Consider the following 19,219-nt stretch of genomic DNA (forward strand, 5'->3'; position numbering starts at 1 on the left):
ATTATAATCTCTAAGTAAGTATACTTACTTACTTACTTGCTGCACTGACCTTTTCTTCTTTTGCAGATGTAGATGTAGAGTGTAGCAGTCTGGGTCAGTTGGTACATACTGAATAGTAAAAACCTGTCAAAAGACGAAGGTCTCTGTCCTTCGTCTTTTGACTGGTTTTTACTATTTAGATGTAGAGTATTGGTGTGAGTGGCACATACCCACTCTGGGGGATTGGGATTTCGAACTACCAATTGGGGATTGGTAGTTCGATATAACAATGCGTTTTGTTTCTCTGGTAAACCCATTTTAATTCGATACACTGTAGCGGGCTCTAGTTGTATGGGTCGATTTCGGTGTATCGTTCAACGATATGTTTGGTGCATGCTTCCGCTGAGCGGTACAGTGCGTGCGGTACTTTTTGCCTTCCGCTGCAGAGAAATTATTTCGCTTCCATCCTTTGCCAGAGGATTCCTGGAATGAGGGACCCTCCCACCTAGAGTGATCCACAGCTCAAACGCTCGGGAACACCGTCTCGAAAATTAAAGTTTATATCATCATCATCATCCATCCTTTGTAATTTTTTGTTGCCATCACTCAAGTTAGTTTCGGTCATTCATTTTGATGCCAGGTACACCGTACATATCTTACCCGCATTCATTTATTTAACGCTGTGCGCCCTGTACTATGCCCGTACTTCTAGGTCACGAACGACGTGCACATTTTCAACGTGACAGAGCATTCTCGGCAGGAAAGTAACAAGCGCAGAGTTCAGAAGAAAGGAACCGCAAGCAAGGCAGATGACGATTATCGTTGTGGGACAAGCTTTTCTTAAGTGTGCCACGTGTACATTACCCAGTTTGAATGCAAGGTGTACGCGAACACACGTGATGTTGACAGGTAGTTTTATAAGCTACATCTAAATATATATTTTCATCCCTGAATAAATTCACATGTCTTCTCACTTCCACGGAAGTGGACCTATGCACCCGCAACAAAATAAAACGGTCGCCATCACCACAAAAACAGAACCGTAACGACGTGCTCTGATTTTTGCTGGTAGCTTAGCTGACTAAAATAAACATATAGCTTTTGCACTTTGTTGTTGATCTTGATGCTCAATAGGCTCAATTCTTGAGCCCCTTCAGTCATTACGTTTCGTAGCAAACTACAGCTTCCATATGAATTGCTGAAGGGTTGAAAATCGAGCATGTTGGCACATTTTCAAGCTTATCAGGAGGAGCGCTAAGCGAACACAGGACGTGGTCGCAACCTATAGGTGGTATTCACGCGTAAGCAACACTGTGATCCCGTGCAGCATGACCGGAAGGGCTCAGGCCGGCGCGGCGAGCTTTCCGCTTCCGGCCGCCATATCCTTGGGGGAATGCTTTCGTTTCGTGGTGCTTTGAAGTGCAGCAGCAGGCATTGCAATCTCAAGGACCTCGGCAATCATTTTAATCATGGTTAATTGCGCTGTGTTCGGATGCAACAACGAGTCGCGGCGGAAAACTGACTCTGGCGAGAACACGAAGAAGCTTAGTTTTTTTTCTGTGCCGAATGTTGTTCGTTGGCAATGCAGCCAGACCTTAGAGATCTCAACGAAGCGTCGAGCGGAATGGTTTCGTCGCCTCTACCGGGGTGACATTAATACAGACGCTACCCACTACAAAGTCTGCAGCGAGCACTTCGTTTCTGGTGAGTGCATATTTGTCGTTCTGCTACAAATTACGCAGCGCGAACTTGAAGGGTAGGGCTTGCACGTGGTCGATGCTAGTAATGCTGTAGCGTATGTGGTTAGCATAACGTTTGAAGGCTTGCTTTAGGTAGTGAACTGTAGTAAAAGACAACACGGTGGTTGCTACTCTGCCGCCTTCTCCTGTTCCCTTTCACTCAAACTGAGTTGCACTAAATGCCAAGACACCCGCCGTGGTGGCTTAGCGGCTAGAGCGTTGCGCAGCTAAGCGCGATTTCGCGGTACGAAATCCCGGCCACGCCAGCCGCATTTTGATGGGATGGGGTGAACCGCAAAAACGCCCGTGTACCGTGTATTGGGTGCACGTTAAAGAACCCCAGGTGGTCAGAATCATTCCGGAGTCCCCCGCTGCGACGTGCCTCGAAGTGGTTCAGAAGTACTGTAGATTGGGCAAGTTGGTGCATCGTATTCTGTCACCTGTTCCCTTTTTTCCTTCATACTCAAACTGAGTTGCGCTAAAGCAAGAACTCGAAGTGGTCTTGGCATGTAAAACCCCAGAAATTAACTAATGCTATGACATCATGCCTGTTCGTGTTTATGATGCTGGCGTAATTGTTCCGGAAACGAGCGAAGCCTGTCGTACTGCTGATTCTGCTGTTTGAAGTTATTTTGCCCGAGAGACCTTAGCACACTGCGTGATTTTTGTGTAAAAGCTGGTTGTCGTGCAGTTGTGGCCTCAAGTAATGGCTAGACTTCTTGCTACTGCAACCAGTGGCTATTCTTGTTAGAAATGCGTCAGTTTTCAAGGAACTTGTTTTGTTGTGCAAACGCAGTCTCGTTCATACTTGCAGGCAGGCCATCCTACTTAATGGATCTGACGAACCCGGACTGGGCGCCAAGCTTGCACCTAGGGTATGACACAAAGTCAACAACTCGATCTGAAGAAAGGTATGTATGTATGTGCTCTTTCTGGTAGCGCACAGCAAACCCAGACTTTAAAAATAGCTGAGACCTAAGAGGTGCTGGCGGACACTGTGTTGATACAGCAGCTATGTTTTATATTGTCACGTAGTAGTGACGCTGAAGAAAACAGTCGTAAAACAGTGTACGACGAAACGGGTTGTTTATTGGGCGAACCTGTGCCCACAAAAGCAAGGTACACTCAAAGCACAACATAGCGGCGAACACAGTCGGCGATCGTCGAAAATCTGATCAGCGGCGAAACGCGTCGGCTTTTATACCTGAGTCATCGAAGGTTCTAGATTAATCCCTGATGCCCGCGTGTCTTCCAGAAAGTTCAAGACAATTCGCGTCAGTCATGCAATCAGATAACAGAAGCGTCGGTGAAAACAGGCAATGGAAAGAAGCATCGATAATGTTCTAGAAACTTCCGATACAGGCGCGTCCTGCGCCGAGCGATAACGTTTAACATTTGTTAGCCGGTGGAAAGCGGCCACCGGTGAAAGATAAACATGTATACGTGTCAATACCCTCCCCTTAAAAAGCATCGTCCCGATGCTACAAACAAATGTGAAAGCGTATATAAACAAAACCACGCGTAATAAAGAAAAAAAAAGTAACAAAGTACCTAAGTTCGTCAGCGGGCGTAGAAAGGTTTAAGACGCACCACATGGATGACTTCAGGTCGTGCCCGGCGACGCTGTGATTGCGAAATGCCGTCTGGCACGACCTCATAGTCCAGTGCGCCAATACGTCGGATAATCTTGTAGGGTCCGAAATAGCGACGCAACAGTTTCTCGCTAAGTCCTCGTCGGCGAATCGGAGTCCAGACCCAAACACGGTCGCCGGGCTGGTACTCGACGTAGCGTCGTCGTAAATTGTAGTGTCGGCTGTCGGTCCTCTGCTGGTTCTTGATGCGCAGGCGGGCGAGCTGTCGACCTTCTTCGGCACGCTGCAAATAAGTGGCAACGTCGATATTTTCTTCGTCAGCGACGTCTGGTAGCATAGCGTCAAGCGTCGTTGCCGGGTTCCTTCCGTAGACCAGGTTGAACGGCGTCATGTGCGTCGTTTCTTGCACGGCCGTGTTGTATGCGAAGGTCACGTACGGAAGGATGGCATCCCACGTCTTGTGTTCGACGTCGACGTACATTGCCAGCATGTCGGCGATGGTCTTATTTAGGCGCTCGGTAAGGCCATTCGTCTGCGGGTGGTAGGCGGTGGTGCGGCGATGGCTTGTCTGGCTGTACCGCAGAATGGCTTGAGTTAGTTCTGCCGTAAAGGCCGTGCCTCTGTCGGTGATGAGGACTTCTGGGGCACCGTGACGCAGGAGGATGTTCTCAACGAAGAATCGGGCTACCTCGGCGGCACTGCCTTTGGGCAAGGCTTTTGTTTCAGCGTAGCGGGTGAGGTAGTCCGTGGCGACGACGATCCATTTATTCCCGGACGTCGACGTCGGAAAAGGCCCCAGTAAGTCCATCCCGATCTGCTGGAACGGTCGGCGAGGTGGCTCGATTGGCTGTAGAAGTCCGGCTGGCCTTGTCGGCGGTGTTTTGCGTCGCTGACAGTCTCGGCATGTCCTTACGTAATGGGCGACGTCGGCAGAGAGGTGAGGCCAGTAGTATTTTTCTTGTATCCTCGCGAGAGTGCGTGAAAAACCGAGATGTCCAGCCGTTGGGTCGTCATGGAGAGCTTGCAGAACCTCTGGACGCAATGCTGAGGGTACCACGAGGAGGTAGTTGGCTCGGAGAGGCGAGAAGTTCTTCTTTAGGAGAATGTCGTTTTGCAAGAAAAACGACGCCAATCCTCGCCTGAACACCTTCGGCACAATGACGGTCTTGCCTTCCAGGTAGTCTACAAGGCTCCTTAGTTCCGGGTCGGCTCGTTGTTGTTCGGCGAATTCGTCGGCACTGATGGGTCCCAAGAAAGTGTCGTCATCCTGGTCGTCTTGTGGCGGCGGTTCGACGGGGGCGCGAGACAAACAATCGGCGTCAGAGTGCTTTCGCCCGGACTTATAAACGACGGTGATGTCGAATGCTTGAAGTCTCAGGCTCCAGCGTGCGAGGCGACCTGAAGGATCCTTCAAGTTAGCTAGCCAACACAAGGCGTGGTGGTCGCTCACAACTTTAAAGGGCCTGCCATAGAGGTAGGGGCGAAACTTTGATGTAGCCCAGATGATGGCGAGGCACTCCTTTTCTGTTGTGGAATAATTTGCTTCCGCCTTCGATAGCGACCGGCTAGCGTAACTTACAACCCTTTCTAGTCCGTCAGTCCTCTGCACAAGCACGGCGCCGAGTCCTACGCTGCTTGCGTCGGTGTGGACTTCCGTATCGGCGTTTTCGTCGAAATGCGCAAGTATTGGCGGCGATTGCAGGCGTCGCTTCAGTTCTTCGAATGCTTCGACTTGCGGCGTCTCCCACTTGAACTCGACGTCGGCCTTCGTGAGATACGTCAGTGGCTCAGCGATCCGTGAGAAATTCTTGACGAAGCGCCTGTAATAGGCGCACAGTCCAAGAAACCTACGCACTGCCTTCTTGTCAGCGGGCGGAGGAAAGTTGGAGATGGCCGCAGTTTTCTGAGGGTCGGGGCGCACTCCAGACTTGTTGATGACGTGGCCCAAAAACAAGAGCTCCTCATATGCGAAGCGGCACTTTTCGGGCTTTAACGTGAGTCCGGAGGTTTTGATTGCTTGAAGAACTGTTTCAAGGCGCCGCAGGTGTTCTTCGAAGCTTGAGGCAAACACAACGACGTCGTCCAAATAGACGAGGCAAGTCTGCCACTTCAAGCCTGCCAGTACTGTATCCATGACGCGTTGGAAAGTCGCAGGTGCCGAGCAAAGACCAAACGGCATGACCTTGAACTCGAACAGTCCGTCTGGTGTTATAAAGGCAGTCTTCTCCCGGTCCCTCTCGTCGACTTCGATTTGCCAGTAGCCGGTTTTGAGGTCCATCGACGAAAAATACTTTGCGTTGTAGAGTCGATCCAAGGCGTCGTCAATCCGTGGGAGGGGGTATACGTCCTTCTTCGTGATCTTGTTGAGCCGACGATAATCGACGCAGAAACGTAGGGTTCCATCCTTCTTCTTCACTAACACCACGGGGGACGCCCACGGACTCTTGGACGGCTGGATGATGTCGTCGCGTAGCATTTCGTCGACTTGGTGCCTTATGGCTTCACGTTCGCGCGCCGAAACACGGTACGGGCTCTGACGGAGTGGGCGGACATTTTCGTCGGTGATGATGCGGTGCTTGGCGACAGGGGTTTGTCGAACTTTTGACGACGACGAGAAGCAGTCCTTGTATTGCAGGAGCAGAGCTTTTAGTTGTTCTTTCTTATGCCTGGGAAGGTTCTGATTGACGTCGAAAGTTGGCTCAGGTATTATAGTCGTCGTTGCAGGTGCACTGGAATCCGTGAAGGCGAAAGCACTGCTGGCTTGTACTATTTCGTCGATGTAGGCGACCGTGGTGCCTTTGTTAATGTGCTTATATTCGGGGCTGAAGTTCGTGAGCATCACCCTTGCTTTCCCTGCACGTAGCTCAGCTATGCCTCTAGCGACGCAAATTTCACGGTCGAGCAGTAAGTGATGATCGCCCTCGATGACGCCTTCCATGTCTGCAGGCACTTCGGTACCGACGGAAATCATTACGCTGGAGCGCGGCGGAACGGTGACTTGTTCTTCAAGCACATTCAAGGCATGGTAACTGATGATTGTATCCGGCGGTATCGCTTTGTGTGTTGAAAGCGTTATCGACTTGGACCTTAAGTCGATGACTGCCCCATGTTGGTTTAGAAAGTCCATGCCTAGGATGACGTCCCTGGAGCAGTGCGGCAGGATTACGAAGCTCGCCGGGTAAGTGCGGTTGTTTACCGTGACTCGCGCTGTGCAGATTCCAGCCGGCGTTATTAGGTGACCTCCCGCTGTCCGTATATCGGGTCCTTGCCAGGCCGTCTTCACCTTCTTTAACTTGGCGGCGAACGCGCCACTGAAAACTGAATAGTCGGCGCCAGTGTCGACGAGAGCGGTGACGTTATGACCATCGATGAGCACGTCTAGATCGGTAGACCGGCGTCTGGCGTTGCGGTTGATTCGTGGCGTCGGATCACGGCTGCGTCGGCTTGCTCTGCTGCTGCTACGTCGCGTCGGAAGGTCTTCGTTCGGCGGCGATGTGTTGTCAAGGCTGTTGCTAGGCGGCGTACTGATATCTCGTCGTGATGATTCGCGAATCGTCGTCGTCGTCGGCGGCGGAGGATCTTCGGCATTGCGTCGTACAGCAACCGCACCTCCATCGGTTGCTGCTTTTAGTTTCCCGGGTATGGGCTGGGAGATCGGCCCCGGGTTGGGCCGGCATACAGGCGGCGATGCGGCGAGATGTAGCGGCCTGGTGACGGCGAGCGTGAGGGTCGTCGTGGTTGCCACTGGGCTCCGGCAAGGTAGTCGGCGATGTCACGTGGTCGCTCGCCAAGCTGTGGACGTGGCGCGTTGACGGCGAACCCTCGTAGGCCCATCTCGCGGTATGGGCATCGGCGGTAGACATGGCCGGCTTCCCCGCAGTGATAGCAGAGCGGGCGGTGGTCGGGGGCGCGCCAAATGTCCGTCTTCCGCTGGTAGCTGCGCTGGGCGACGGGCGGGCGTGCTGGCGGCGGCGGCGGTGGACGACGGAACTGCGGCGTTATGGGGCCCTGGTGCGAGCGTGAAGGAGGGCCTTGACGACGGGCAATGGCGGCGTAAGTCAGCGCTTCCGGCTGGGGTTGCGGCGATTGCGGCTGCACATCAGGAACTCCAAGTGAGCGCTGAACTTCTTCTTTGACGACGTCGGCGATAGATGCCACTTGAGGCTGCGACCTGGGAAAGAGCTTCTGCAGCTCCTCGCGAACGACTGCTCTGATGGTGTCGCGCAGGTCGTCGGCGCCTAGCGCTTGAGCATCGGCGTAATTGGTCAGGGCACGGCGGTTGTATTGCTTGGCGCGCATTTCAAGCGTCTTCTCGATCGTTGTGGCCTCGGAAAAAAATTCGGCGACAGTCTTGGGCGGGTTGCGCATCAATCCGGTGAATAGTTGCTCTTTGACACCCCGCATCAAGAACCGAACTTTCTTTTCCTCGGACATATCGGGGTCGGCGTGGCGGAAGAGGCGAGTCATCTCCTCCGTGAAGATTGCGATGTTCTCGTTGGGCAATTGCACTCTGGTTTCTAATAAAACTTCGGCCCTTTCTTTTCGCACGACATTCGTGAAGGTCCTCACGAAGTTCTCGCGAAATAGGTCCCAAGTCACCAGGGTGGTCTCTCTGTTCTCAAACCATGTCCGAGCAGCGTCATCCAACGAAAAATAGACATGGCGCAGCTTGTCATCGTCGCTCCATTTGTTGAATGTCGCGGTCCTCTCGTACGTCTCCAGCCATGTTTCAGGGTCTTCAGCTGATGATCCACGGAAGGTCGGTGGCTCCCGAGGTTGCTGCAGCAGGATGGGGGACGCTGGGGCTGCCATTGTGGTCGTTGACTTGGCCTTGATCGCTGTGGTCTTCTCGGGAAGAAGTCCGTACTCCGGCGGAAGTCCTTGCTGCCTACGGCTAGCTCGCTGGTCCTTGGCGACGTTGGTCTCGTCCTCCGGTTTCGGGCTTGGGTCGCGGCTTTGCGGGGGCGTCCGCTGCATGGACACAAAAGCATCTCCACCAGATGTCACGTAGTAGTGACGCTGAAGAAAACAGTCGTAAAACAGTGTACGACGAAACGGGTTGTTTATTGGGCGAACCTGTGCCCACAAAAGCAAGGTACACTCAAAGCACAACGATAGCGGCGAACACAGTCGGCGATCGTCGAAAATCTGATCAGCGGCGAAACGCGTCGGCTTTTATACCTGAGTCATCGAAGGTTCTAGATTAATCCCTGATGCCCGCGTGTCTTCCAGAAAGTTCAAGACAATTCGCGTCAGTCATGCAATCAGATAACAGAAGCGTCGGTGAAAACAGGCAATGGAAAGAAGCATCGATAATGTTCTAGAAACTTCCGATACAGGCGCGTCCTGCGCCGAGCGATAACGTTTAACATTTGTTAGCCGGTGGAAAGCGGCCACCGGTGAAAGATAAACATGTATACGTGTCAATATTGCACTCCCGACTGCAGTTACGTAGTATAAGTTACATAGTCATCAAGTAATGCATTCCAATCAGTTGCTTCCAAGTTAGCATTATTTTGAGAATAGTTGTGTCTGCAGAGAGTAGGCGGGTTTCAGTTTCCAAGAGAATACAAATTTGTGAGAACTGGTGCCAGCACTGTGACAAATAGCAAGCAGTTGTAGAGGTAGAATCATCAATGCAAGTAGTGGTAATGAGTACAACGTAGACATTTTTACAGAGAGGTACATTTTATTTCAGGCACCAGCGACGTTGCAAGAGGGCTGCGACTCCAAAGGTGGTCCAAAAGGCCGATAGCAGAGTGCTACGACCCTTGACTACAATGTTGAATGCACAGCAGAGTGCTGTGAACAGTACTGTCACAAGTAAAATGGCTGATTCATACAAGGGGAATATTTCCTTTAATGACATTCAGCGTCTTAACATCTTTGTTTTTATGCAGGCACACCACTTGCAAGTCCCATTGCAGTACAAAATGACCAAGGCAATGAGTCACATATGTCTCATGCAGTTAATTGTTGCATGATTAGTCTTTCTGTCAAGAACAACCTCACTGCAGGTGGCCCATCATCTACCCCATTTCTTGCAGTAAGCAGTGTCGCATATCCGACGGTCGCCCAGCATGACCTATTGGGTGCTTCTCTTTCTGGAGCTGTAGGCGCCTTATTGTGTGTATACAGGATATGTGCAGTTTTGATGCGCCCGAGTTGTTGCAGAAACAAGGTTGATGGTTGTGAAATGCCAATGATAACACTTTAATGCAGGCCCAACAATGCTGCAACAAGTACCAGCTGCAACTGTACCACAAGATGCTGATACTGCAGCTGACATATTTCGTGAGTGATCTTTGTTTGCACAGTTGCAAAGGGCCTGAGCACCTTAAGAACACAATTTAAATGACTGTTAATGCCTCACCGCAGACCCACCATCCATGCCATCACCTGAGGTAGGCAGGGCCCCAGTCTCAGCTGAAACTGGTTCTACTGCTGGAGCTGCAGTGGATGGCGCATCCTGTGAGTACTGCATTCATGCAATTGCAGCAAACCAGAGGTTTTCAGCAACATGCTGAGTGCAAGTGTTACATTCTTGCATTATTTATTTATTTATCAGACGTGAAGTTCTCTGAGGCTGGTGTTCAAGCCACCACTTCGACGGCTGAAGCTTCAGTGAACACCACGTCATGTAAGTACAGTCGCACATATCTCATAGCAGCCTGCACCTGAATATGACACGCGTAGTAATGTATTGTCTGTATGTTTCTTTCAGTGCTAAAGGACGCTGAAACCCAAACAGATATCACAAGCAGTGCATTAAACAGCTTCGAAGGCGACAACCAGGCCCTACGTGCAGAGCTAAACGAAGTGAAGGGCTCTTTGCGTAGACTTCAGTTGTCTAAAGCTTCATTGGAGCAAGACGACAACCGTGTAAAATTTTACACTGGCCTACCAAGCTACACAGTTTTGATAGCGCTGTTCGCGCTTCTCGACAGTGGTGTGTCGCACAGCGCAAACAATGTGCTTACTAAGTTCGAAGAGCTTGTGCTCACACTTGTGAGGCTGCGACTAGGAGTGCCCTTGCAGGACCTGGCGTATAGATTTGAGGTAAGTGGACTGGTGGAATTTGTATTGTTGCGAGCACTTATTTACAGTTGGCATCACGTATATGTTATAATACTCTCGTGGGCCAACATTTGGTGGCAAGATGGCCCTGTTTGCTTTATAATAGTGACTGGCTTTATCTTTCAGGTCAGCCAAGCCACAGCAACACGAGTAGTCAACCGGTGGATCGCGGCCATGCATGTACGACTAAAACAGCTGGTGGACTGGCCCAGTCGTGAACAATTGCAGCAGACCATGCCAATGGCCTTCAGAAAAGCATTTGGCACGAGTGTGGCAGTCATTATAGACTGCTTCGAGATATTCATTGAGCGCCCTTCGTCAATGCTCCCTAGGTCACAGACGTGGTCGCGGTATAAGCACCACAACACGGCAAAATATCTGATAGGAATAGCACATCAGGGAGCAATCACTTTCATTTCCAAAGGGTGGGGAGGCAGGACAAGCGACAAGCTTATAACAGAGTCGAGTGGAATGTTGAACCACCTTCTCCCAGGTGACACGGTGCTCGCCGACAGAGGATTCACGATTGGTGATGCCGTAGGCATTCATCGTGCACGCCTTGAGGTTCCTGCATTCACAAGGGGCAAACCTCAGCTATCAGCCTGGGAGGTTGAAAAAACTAGGAAAATTGCGAATGTGCGCATCCACGTGGAACGTGTGACAGGTTTGCTGAGGCGAAAGTACAAAATTCTTTCAAGCACCATCCCTATTGATTTGCTAGCAGTGCGAAGCGAGGACACTCTAACACAACTTGACAAAATTGTTGCGGTGTGTGCTGCGCTGACAAATCTGAGCAAATCGGTTGTGCCTGTTGACTGATCTGGATGCGCCAAATCTAAATTTTACTTAAAGGGGTTGAGACACCAAATTTTGAGGGTATAAAAGGCCTGCTGCAGGCTTCCTCTGTATGAAAGGACACTCAACATGAAGTGTTCGACACAGCAAACGTGTTAAATATATTTTAATTTGCTTCCAAAGAGTGCCTAAATGCTCGTTCTCGCGATCGAGACCCATCGCTAGCGCGATTAACACCGACGTCACTGTGTTGGAAGCGTAACGTGTTTTAGTGACGTCATACCACATTAGAGCGACGTACGATGAGCGGTGACCCACAGCACGGGGCAAGCCTCGAGTCTAGAGTGCAGTATAAGCTGCATCGGACGAAGACACAGTCGGAATCGGAGCTGCCGCAGCTAGCGATGGCAACTGTCGGCGTGGGTTTGTTTGCTTGCGCTGGTACAAAACGTGTGTGCGAGAGCAGACGATCCAGCAGTGCGTGCGTGCGTCACAGCCTTGTGGGCCCACGTGACCAAGCTTCCTAGCCAGTGACGTCACTGTCCAACTCGGCGCCGAGAAACCGAAATTGGTGCACATAAATAATGCGATATTAAATTATTTACCGAGAATATATGATCCTTCCAGCGTGTATCATGCTTTATGGAGCAATAAGAAACGTTTGAAACAAACAACGCGCAAGCCACAAATTTGATGTCTCAACCCCTTTAAATGAAGGGGCCCTGCCACACCTAAGGATCTGCCATGTACTGCAACGGAAACAACTGCTGGTGTAATGAAGCAGAGGCCGCCCCTGTGTATGTGCCAACTGAAGAGGAAGACGAAGTATCGTGCCGTGATCGCGAGTGAGCCCCGTGCTACGAAAAGCCCTTGCAGTGCCTACCTTTACGTAACGTTATTGCAACGTTATCGGCAACAATAAACCTCGTCGCACTGGAAATAAAGTTAATCTTTCCACCTAAATTTGTCTTGCACAAGTTCACTTTTCGTTCCTTGAAATCCGCTCCTACCCTAATCCACCATGTTTTGCCATGTGCATTACATGCCGAGCCCATTATGTTAAAGAACCCCAGCGACCCAACGTGTGCAGCACTCATGCTAGAGAAAACACTGCAATAGAAACAAAACTGCTGCGAATGAAAAATACCTGCTGTCATCCAAAGATTCCACATTTATTAGACTGCTCCTTCATAATGTACTTCGCTATGTAAAATTCAGTGATAAGGTGAACAGTTTGATGACTCTGTTCAGTTTCCCCTTGTATGCAGCAATATTTTGTAAGGCTAATTTCACAGAACAAGTTCACTAGGTCCTTTCATGTGTGCACTTACATTACCTATAACAGGACTACAAATATGCATATTTATCACTTTCGGGGTTTGCAACCCTTGCAGAACCAAGCCTTCGCTTTCGCAGGGCGCTTCAAGTTGGCACACTGAAAGTGAAACCATTTACCCTCACAGTCTGGGCCACTGCATTCTACCATGTCTCCAGACTCTGGACCACCGCAATAACAGAAATGCAGTGCTCCGTCATCAGAAGAGTCTTCAGGCCCATTTTTGTTCTCTGAAGATGTTGTCCAGGTCTTAAATAACAACTCTGGCAACAGGACTATCTTGAAAAAATCCCTACTCCTGTTCACGACCCCTTGACAAAATTCGGCATCCAGGAAGATTCTTTCAAGATGGCTATCTGCTGGTGTCCACACAAAAAAGTCGCAATAGCTGCGCTGGCAAACAAAAAGCTGCATTTGTATTTGCGTGTAGTAAGCATGTTGTCGTTTCAGCTTTAGTGTATTATCACTAGCAGCAACTTCTAAGCAGCCACTTTTCTGGGTCACAACGTCCTTTACACAAGCAGCTGAATATGGGCACTTAATTTCTAAAACGCCATCTTGGCAGCAGGCACAAGAAATCAGGCCATCTGGGCTTGCTGCCATGTGGGGCTCATGTGAACTAATATGCAATCCAGACTTGTTGCAAACAAACTCTTTGTGCTGGCTGGATGCTTCAGCAACGTATTGGTTCCTGGCAGTGTCCTCCTTGCGCAGACCCCAATTAGTTGCAGCAGAAGAAAACTTGCTCTCCTCCGGGTAGCAGATCTTCTTAACCAGGCTCACAGATGGCTGAGTCAAGGTCGTTCGGCAAGCTGCGTGGGCTGTCGATGCTGTGACCCGGCCTGCTCTGAAGGCGAACCACGTTGGTGAGGCCGACTGACCTCTCGTTGCCGCTTCCACATCTTTACAGACCTGCATTTTCAATACAATGACTTTTCACACTAATTCAATGTACATGATCACAAAACTGCACTTAGCTAGCAGCAACCATGCAGGTTGGGCAATGTAAACACTGGTAGTTTCAAGCTTTTAGCAGTGCCTTGTCTGTCATGCAACATGTAGTTACTTTATATCAATAAAGCTATCCTTCAATGGAAATATAAATACCTTTGGCTCTACAACATACGCCTGGGCAAACATTTCGCACTCCTCCAGCATCGCATCCCTTGACAATGGCTTGTCTCTTGCCAAGTGTCCGAGAAGAGCAATGGAGTGCTTCACTTGCACAGGAATGAACTCCTCGCAATAGTCCTTTTTCAGTGCCAACACTGCAGAATATTTGCCAGCCTTCTTAATTCTGTCGAGAAAGCCCTTCCATTCGCACTGTGAAGGCTTCTCAATAGTGGTGGCTGGTTTCTTTGAGGATGATGATCGATGTCCATCTAGCCGCCTTTTCTTGGTGGTAGCTGACGCAAAGTCGATGTGTGCAAGTGGCGCACAAGGCACAGTACTTGAGTATGGAGGCAGCCATGCATTTTCCTTATCAGTGCAAGCCTGACCATCACGAAAGTTTGAAGCTGCTTCTAAATAGGAGAGCAGTGCACCAATGTGTGAGCAGGCTTCGCCGAGACCCGCCATACACGTGCAGTGTGCAGCTTTGACCATTCCATCCTGCTTGACAAGAAGCCATGGCTCGAGTGGCTGAGTGGAAATTGCCTGGGAGTGGTTTACCTGCAAACGGAGGAAGTGATCTATTTAGCTGCTGGTTCTATGCATGCTGAGAACACAGGTTGCCCCACTGCACAAAAAGCAAGGCGAGTTACTAAATCAGCAGTGAGTGAAACTAATGTAGGTGTATCCATGAGTGTAAATAAGCAAAACACCAGCGAATGGTTTTTATGCTTGCACAATCGAATCGCAACTGCGCATACGTATGCAAAGCTCGCGGCCTCGCCGGTAGCGATAATTTGTAGAACGTAGTAAACGCTTGGGCAGGTGACGGGAATTTGCAAAAAAAAGGAAGGGGGGGGGGCGGAGAGGGGCTGGAGCAAGGTGAACCGCTGGAAGTAGCCGCTAAACAGCAAGTGTTTCTAAAGGTGCAGCATGGTGGTAGCTGACTTGTTGCGTACAAACGATTTTCTTTGGTATCGTTTTCGCTCCCTTAACTCCGGAAGGCACTGCGTTGCTGGACGCTGCGCTGCGCGAAAGCCTACTCCTGAAATTTTCATCTACTATCAAGGAGCAACGGTACATAAACGATGAAAAAAGTGCCGCTCGCTGGCAGTAACTTGAGAAAGTGCTACGATGTTTCGCTGCGCAGCGAAACATTCCGAACACGAATCACACTACTGTCACACACATTGGCAAGTATTACCCGTTAGCGTTACAATTCGACCCGGTAATACAAAGACCAACTAGCTGATGTAGCGTTTTAGATTGTCTTACCTTCGTGCGCACAATGACGTGCTCGCCGTGTCTTCTCAGCTGGGGTTCTTGAACAAAGCCGCTGGTCAAATAGTTGTGCGACTCCAGGGATTTTCTTGCTTTCAGCTGTTCGTGAGTTATGAAGCTTGTAGCGTGCACAAGGTAGTCCTTAATATCAGAAAGTTCTACCTTGGGTACGAGCGCGAGATCAAATGACGCCTCTTTGCCAGTAAGCATAAGTGGATCGACGCCACCGCAAAGCTCCACTTTCTCGACGTAGCGCACCTTCGCACCGGACTCTAAATTCTGCGCGTACGTGCTTAAGTGCATTAATGAGGGGCTGGCATTCATGCTTGCAAAGTTGCAAGAGATAGGCACTTTAGTGACTCCTCCTAAAGTAAAAAAAAAAACACACACATCGTCAGCGCTTCAACAGCGGAGATAGGCTTTGTTGACACCGGCTCCCCAAAAATATGGCGGTTTCATAGTGGCCAACGCAGCTTGTGCCCTTTCCGCTACAGCGCCCGCCAGACTGCTCTTCCGTGACGTCACGTAAATACCACCTATTAGTACCACAGAACACCTATTTAATGCAATCAACCGTGTTAGCTATTAATGTAGCTATAATACTATCCCGTATTCAAGAACATTTCCACTAAACACTCCAATTCGACCCAGAAATGTAGCTTATACTATCCCGCATTCAAGTACATTCCTCCACTAAACACTCCAATAACCTAACTCCACTTCGACCCCATGATGATGATGATGATGATTTATTGGCATCCCCTTTGAAACGAGGCGGCGACAAATAGTCACCTAGCCTGCTTGATTTAATCAGGTATACTATACATGTTCTTTATCTTGCATTTTTGTATACCTATCATTATTTTTCTTTTTCAAAAATTTACCTTGTACCGCTGCCTATGATTTTAAGAGATCAAAAAAGAGACCCCAAAAAGTTTATGGCAGCGCCGCCCCTCGACAAAAGTGTCACTATGCTTTATTGCCACTACGCTTCAAATCTTGAGAGCTGCAACGTCTTCTTTAGTCAAGGGATGGCGCTGTGAGAGCTCCCTATGAGAACCCCCCTCATAGGGTGCATATACAGTAACTCTACCCGGTAAAGTAGAGCAAGAAGTTTGAGTCGATGATGGGTTGAGAAAACAGCATATATCTGTATTAGTGGAGGCCCAAAAACAAGGAAAGTGATAGATTTTGTAGCAGTAGATGTTTATCATGTTCGGTGGTTTGTTGACCGGAACTGACCGGAATCGCAGGCCCCCAACGACGGTAACGAGCGCCACCACCTCTTCACAATGAAGACGTTCATCATATCCATCCATATGCGCTTTCATCCGTCCATGAATCCACTGCGTTCGTTGTGCCAAGTTTGTTCTTTATTCTCGTAGAGTTTCTCACTTTATTATGGTGTTATAGTGAGAAACTATGTTTATTCTATGGTGTACTGCAACGTGGGCTTAGGCAAAACGATCGTCAACAATCGTGTCCCTCTATTTACGCTCGCGTAGTCGGTGCAGCGGCGCGAAACTATGTCGGAATCCCGCCCCACAAAGCGCCGTAAGGTGTACCTGGATCGTCACAAGTTCTTTCAGGTGCCTGTATCAAGTCTGTACAACCGACTAAAGGACCACGCCGCAGCTACGTCAAAAGTCACGAGCACAAGTCTCTGCAACGGAGACGACTCTCCGGCTTCGGAAGAAACGAGCGCACCGTGTGTTGCACACAGTGACGACGACGGCAACGACGACGACGGTGCCAATGGCAGTGCGGGCACTACTCCGAGCAGTTCTACGTTAGGGTGCCTCGATGCCAGCGCCGCCGTTCAGGGTGGTGCCAACCTTTGACCGCCCCCGCGCCGCCGCTTTCTCGCTGCGACGCCATATTGTGTCACAGCGAGCCGTTGCGATTGCTTGGTGCCGGTGCTGAGTTCGAGGCACAGTGCGCGCGGATGCTTCGCGGACGCTTCTACTTGCTAGACAGTGTTCAGCCGCATGACTGACAAGCTATCAAGTGCATCGTGTCGACATGACGGGCTGTTGTGTTCCCAAGTGCGCCGGATCGACGCGTAAAGGACTGCGTTGTTTTCGCTTCCCCCGGGACCCAGAGCGACGGAAGAGATGGGAAGCCCAAGTAAAGCGCGATCACTGGAAGGCAACGGATAACTCCTGCATTTGCGAGGTAAGTGTCAAGAATTTTTAGACTACCGCACCGTGTTTTTCATTTAAATAAGAAAGTATTCTCTGATCCTCGCTCACGTACCTACGTTCGCTCACGAACTAAGTAAGCACTGCACCGATGCTGTCTGAGTAGCGTATGGTTTGCGAGCGCGCGTCGCATAGGCTTTTTTCGTTTTGATGGGCGCAGTCTGTACCCTTATTTTAAGGACTGACGAAGATGCTTAGCCGCGAAATAGTCTTACATTAGCTACGAATCGTCACGTAAGCCACCTGTTTTCCTTTTTCACGGGAAGCACACATCGTGTGTGTCTCTTGTTTCTTTTTTTTTCGGTACTGGTTATTTGGGACTAAAGAACGCAGTGCTTCGTCTGGGGAGAGCGGCTGTTTTGTACGTGGTAAGCGAAACATTGTGATTTTCTCTGATTTCTCAGGAGATATCTTGCGGACCTCAGGGTGTTACGTTACATAGTTGATTTTTTAGACTTGTACATATTTGTAGCGTGGTGATCGTAAGCCGATGGCCATTCGTGCTCATTCCCGATCGTAGTGGGTACTGTGACGGTCTTTAAATGCCTGTGCACGGTATGCCCAGGTGTAGTAGAGTTAAGGGGCATCATGGGACCAAAATGTTTCGGCGCTTTCTGGCATGGTGTCTGTTGTAGCCTGTGCATTTCTTCGAAACGTGTGAAGCGAGGTAATACAGCATTGCTTCTGCTAAAATTTATTTTTAAGCACTGTAATGGGTTCTCAGTATTTACAAGGCAACTTTTCATATCAATAATCACTTTTGTTGTTTTACCTGTACTTAGAAACACTTTGAAGAGGACCAGTACGAGGGAAATCGACAGGATGGGCGCCGTCTGTTAAAGTCAACAGCCCTACATCATCATGGACTATATTTTCTAAGTGAAAAACATTGCTAATCTGTATTTGACTCTCTTAGTTTCATTTACGGTTTTTGTACGTGATATGTATGCAGTGTTGTTTATTTTTTCAATGTAGTTATCAGTGTTCTAATGGTTATTTATGAAATGTTCTGTACTCGCCATCGATGTGTTTGGCTGATGCGACGTATTCGATGGTAGCTGATGTATGTATTCTGGCTGGATATCTGGCTGGATATCTTGATTAATATTACCCGCGGTTGCGTTTTCTTGTTTGCATTCTTGTTTTCGATTTATATTGTGTGTAATAAGGTTGATGCACTCACTTGAAACCCCCCCCCCCATGTAATGAATAAATAAAAAAAAACTCTCCCTACCCCGAATTGTGTGTGTCGAGCCTACCTTGCGAATTAATTTTTTATCTCGTCTTTCAACATAACCTTCAGGCGCCACACAGTACATATAATTTTTAATGTACATATCTCTTTCATGATTGATTGTACTAGACATTATAAGTAAATGTATTTTGTGCATCGTTTGATTTCTTGTGTGTACTACGCAAGATTGACACAGGCAAGTTACGTTACATTTTTCTCTACAGCACTAACTAAACCTTATTTTCACATCGCAGTTTTTTTACACCAGCTTAATCCTGTCAGCACACAGTTTTGTGGGCAAAAAAAGCAAAATTGCGTGTAGATATTGTCAAATAATTGCAACGAACGCGAAGAGCACGCGCGACGCAAGGGAAACTAACCGCCGTGCGCGAGTGACTGGCCACGGTAAAGGAGGCGTGACGTGTAAACCAAAATACAACAGCGAAAAAGAAAAACTTCCACACACAGGGGGTCGCAAACCTTATATACCAAGCATCGAAGCGCAAAAAAAAAATCAGTGCGTATTTTAAACATACACACGGCATATTAAATGTGATTGAATTAGGCAACTTGGGGCATGTTCCCGGCGCCATACATTTACGTCTTCGACCTTCGACGAGTTAACGGCTATTGGTTATAAAGATATGCAGATGGGACACCGATAAAAAAATCCTCATCAAGGCAAAGCACTTGGAAGCGCGCCGCGAGTAACACTTTATGAACGCAAGCGTAGCTGAGTCTCAGCTCGTGTGACACAATATGGCGGCGCCAGCGGGGTTGTCTCCACCCTGGACGGCGGCGCTGGGCATCGAGGCACCCTAGTTCTACGTACAGCAGTAGCGCGCACTCGCGAAGTGACGACGAGCAAGGGAGCT

General features: G+C 49.3%; 3 protein-coding genes across 5 annotated transcripts; 2 read left to right on the plus strand and 1 right to left on the minus strand.

Annotated features, from left to right (window-relative positions):
- Positions 1–1,259: 1,259 nt before the first annotated feature.
- On the plus strand, positions 1,260–9,825 carry LOC119457361 (uncharacterized). 2 transcript variants are annotated; one of them, XR_007467612.1, is made up of 4 exons: positions 1,260–1,683; positions 2,533–2,629; positions 9,009–9,604; positions 9,689–9,825. XR_007467612.1 is itself a non-coding variant. In XM_049669981.1 (3 exons), the coding sequence occupies exons 1-3, from the start codon at positions 1,449–1,451 to the stop codon at positions 9,292–9,294; spliced, it is 618 nt and encodes a 205-aa protein (XP_049525938.1). In that variant the 5' UTR covers positions 1,260–1,448; the 3' UTR covers positions 9,295–9,778. The 2 variants fall into 2 exon arrangements, 1 of the variants encoding a protein (XP_049525938.1); XM_049669981.1 differs by having other exon boundaries at positions 9,009–9,778.
- A 55-nt stretch (positions 9,826–9,880) lies between these two features.
- Positions 9,881–12,145, plus strand: LOC119459238 (uncharacterized). Its single transcript, XM_049669980.1, has 3 exons — positions 9,881–9,950; positions 10,035–10,369; positions 10,514–12,145. The coding sequence occupies exon 3, from the start codon at positions 10,562–10,564 to the stop codon at positions 11,204–11,206; it is 645 nt and encodes a 214-aa protein (XP_049525937.1). The 5' UTR covers positions 9,881–9,950; positions 10,035–10,369; positions 10,514–10,561; the 3' UTR covers positions 11,207–12,145.
- A 188-nt stretch (positions 12,146–12,333) lies between these two features.
- Positions 12,334–15,287, minus strand: LOC125946474 (uncharacterized). 2 transcript variants are annotated; one of them, XM_049669976.1, is made up of 3 exons: positions 14,904–15,287; positions 14,063–14,189; positions 12,334–13,430 (listed from the first exon to the last, which is right to left on the minus strand). In XM_049669976.1, the coding sequence occupies exons 1-3, from the start codon at positions 15,231–15,233 to the stop codon at positions 13,423–13,425; spliced, it is 465 nt and encodes a 154-aa protein (XP_049525933.1). In that variant the 5' UTR covers positions 15,234–15,287; the 3' UTR covers positions 12,334–13,422. The 2 variants fall into 2 exon arrangements, with proteins under 2 accessions (XP_049525933.1, XP_049525932.1); XM_049669975.1 differs by lacking the exons at positions 14,063–14,189; positions 14,904–15,287 and adding an exon at positions 13,626–13,729.
- Between the last annotated feature and the right edge of the window lie 3,932 nt (positions 15,288–19,219).

This window comes from Dermacentor silvarum, chromosome 7 (assembly GCF_013339745.2).
Source record: "Dermacentor silvarum isolate Dsil-2018 chromosome 7, BIME_Dsil_1.4, whole genome shotgun sequence".
In the NCBI taxonomy this organism is placed as follows: Eukaryota; Metazoa; Arthropoda; class Arachnida; order Ixodida; family Ixodidae; genus Dermacentor; species Dermacentor silvarum.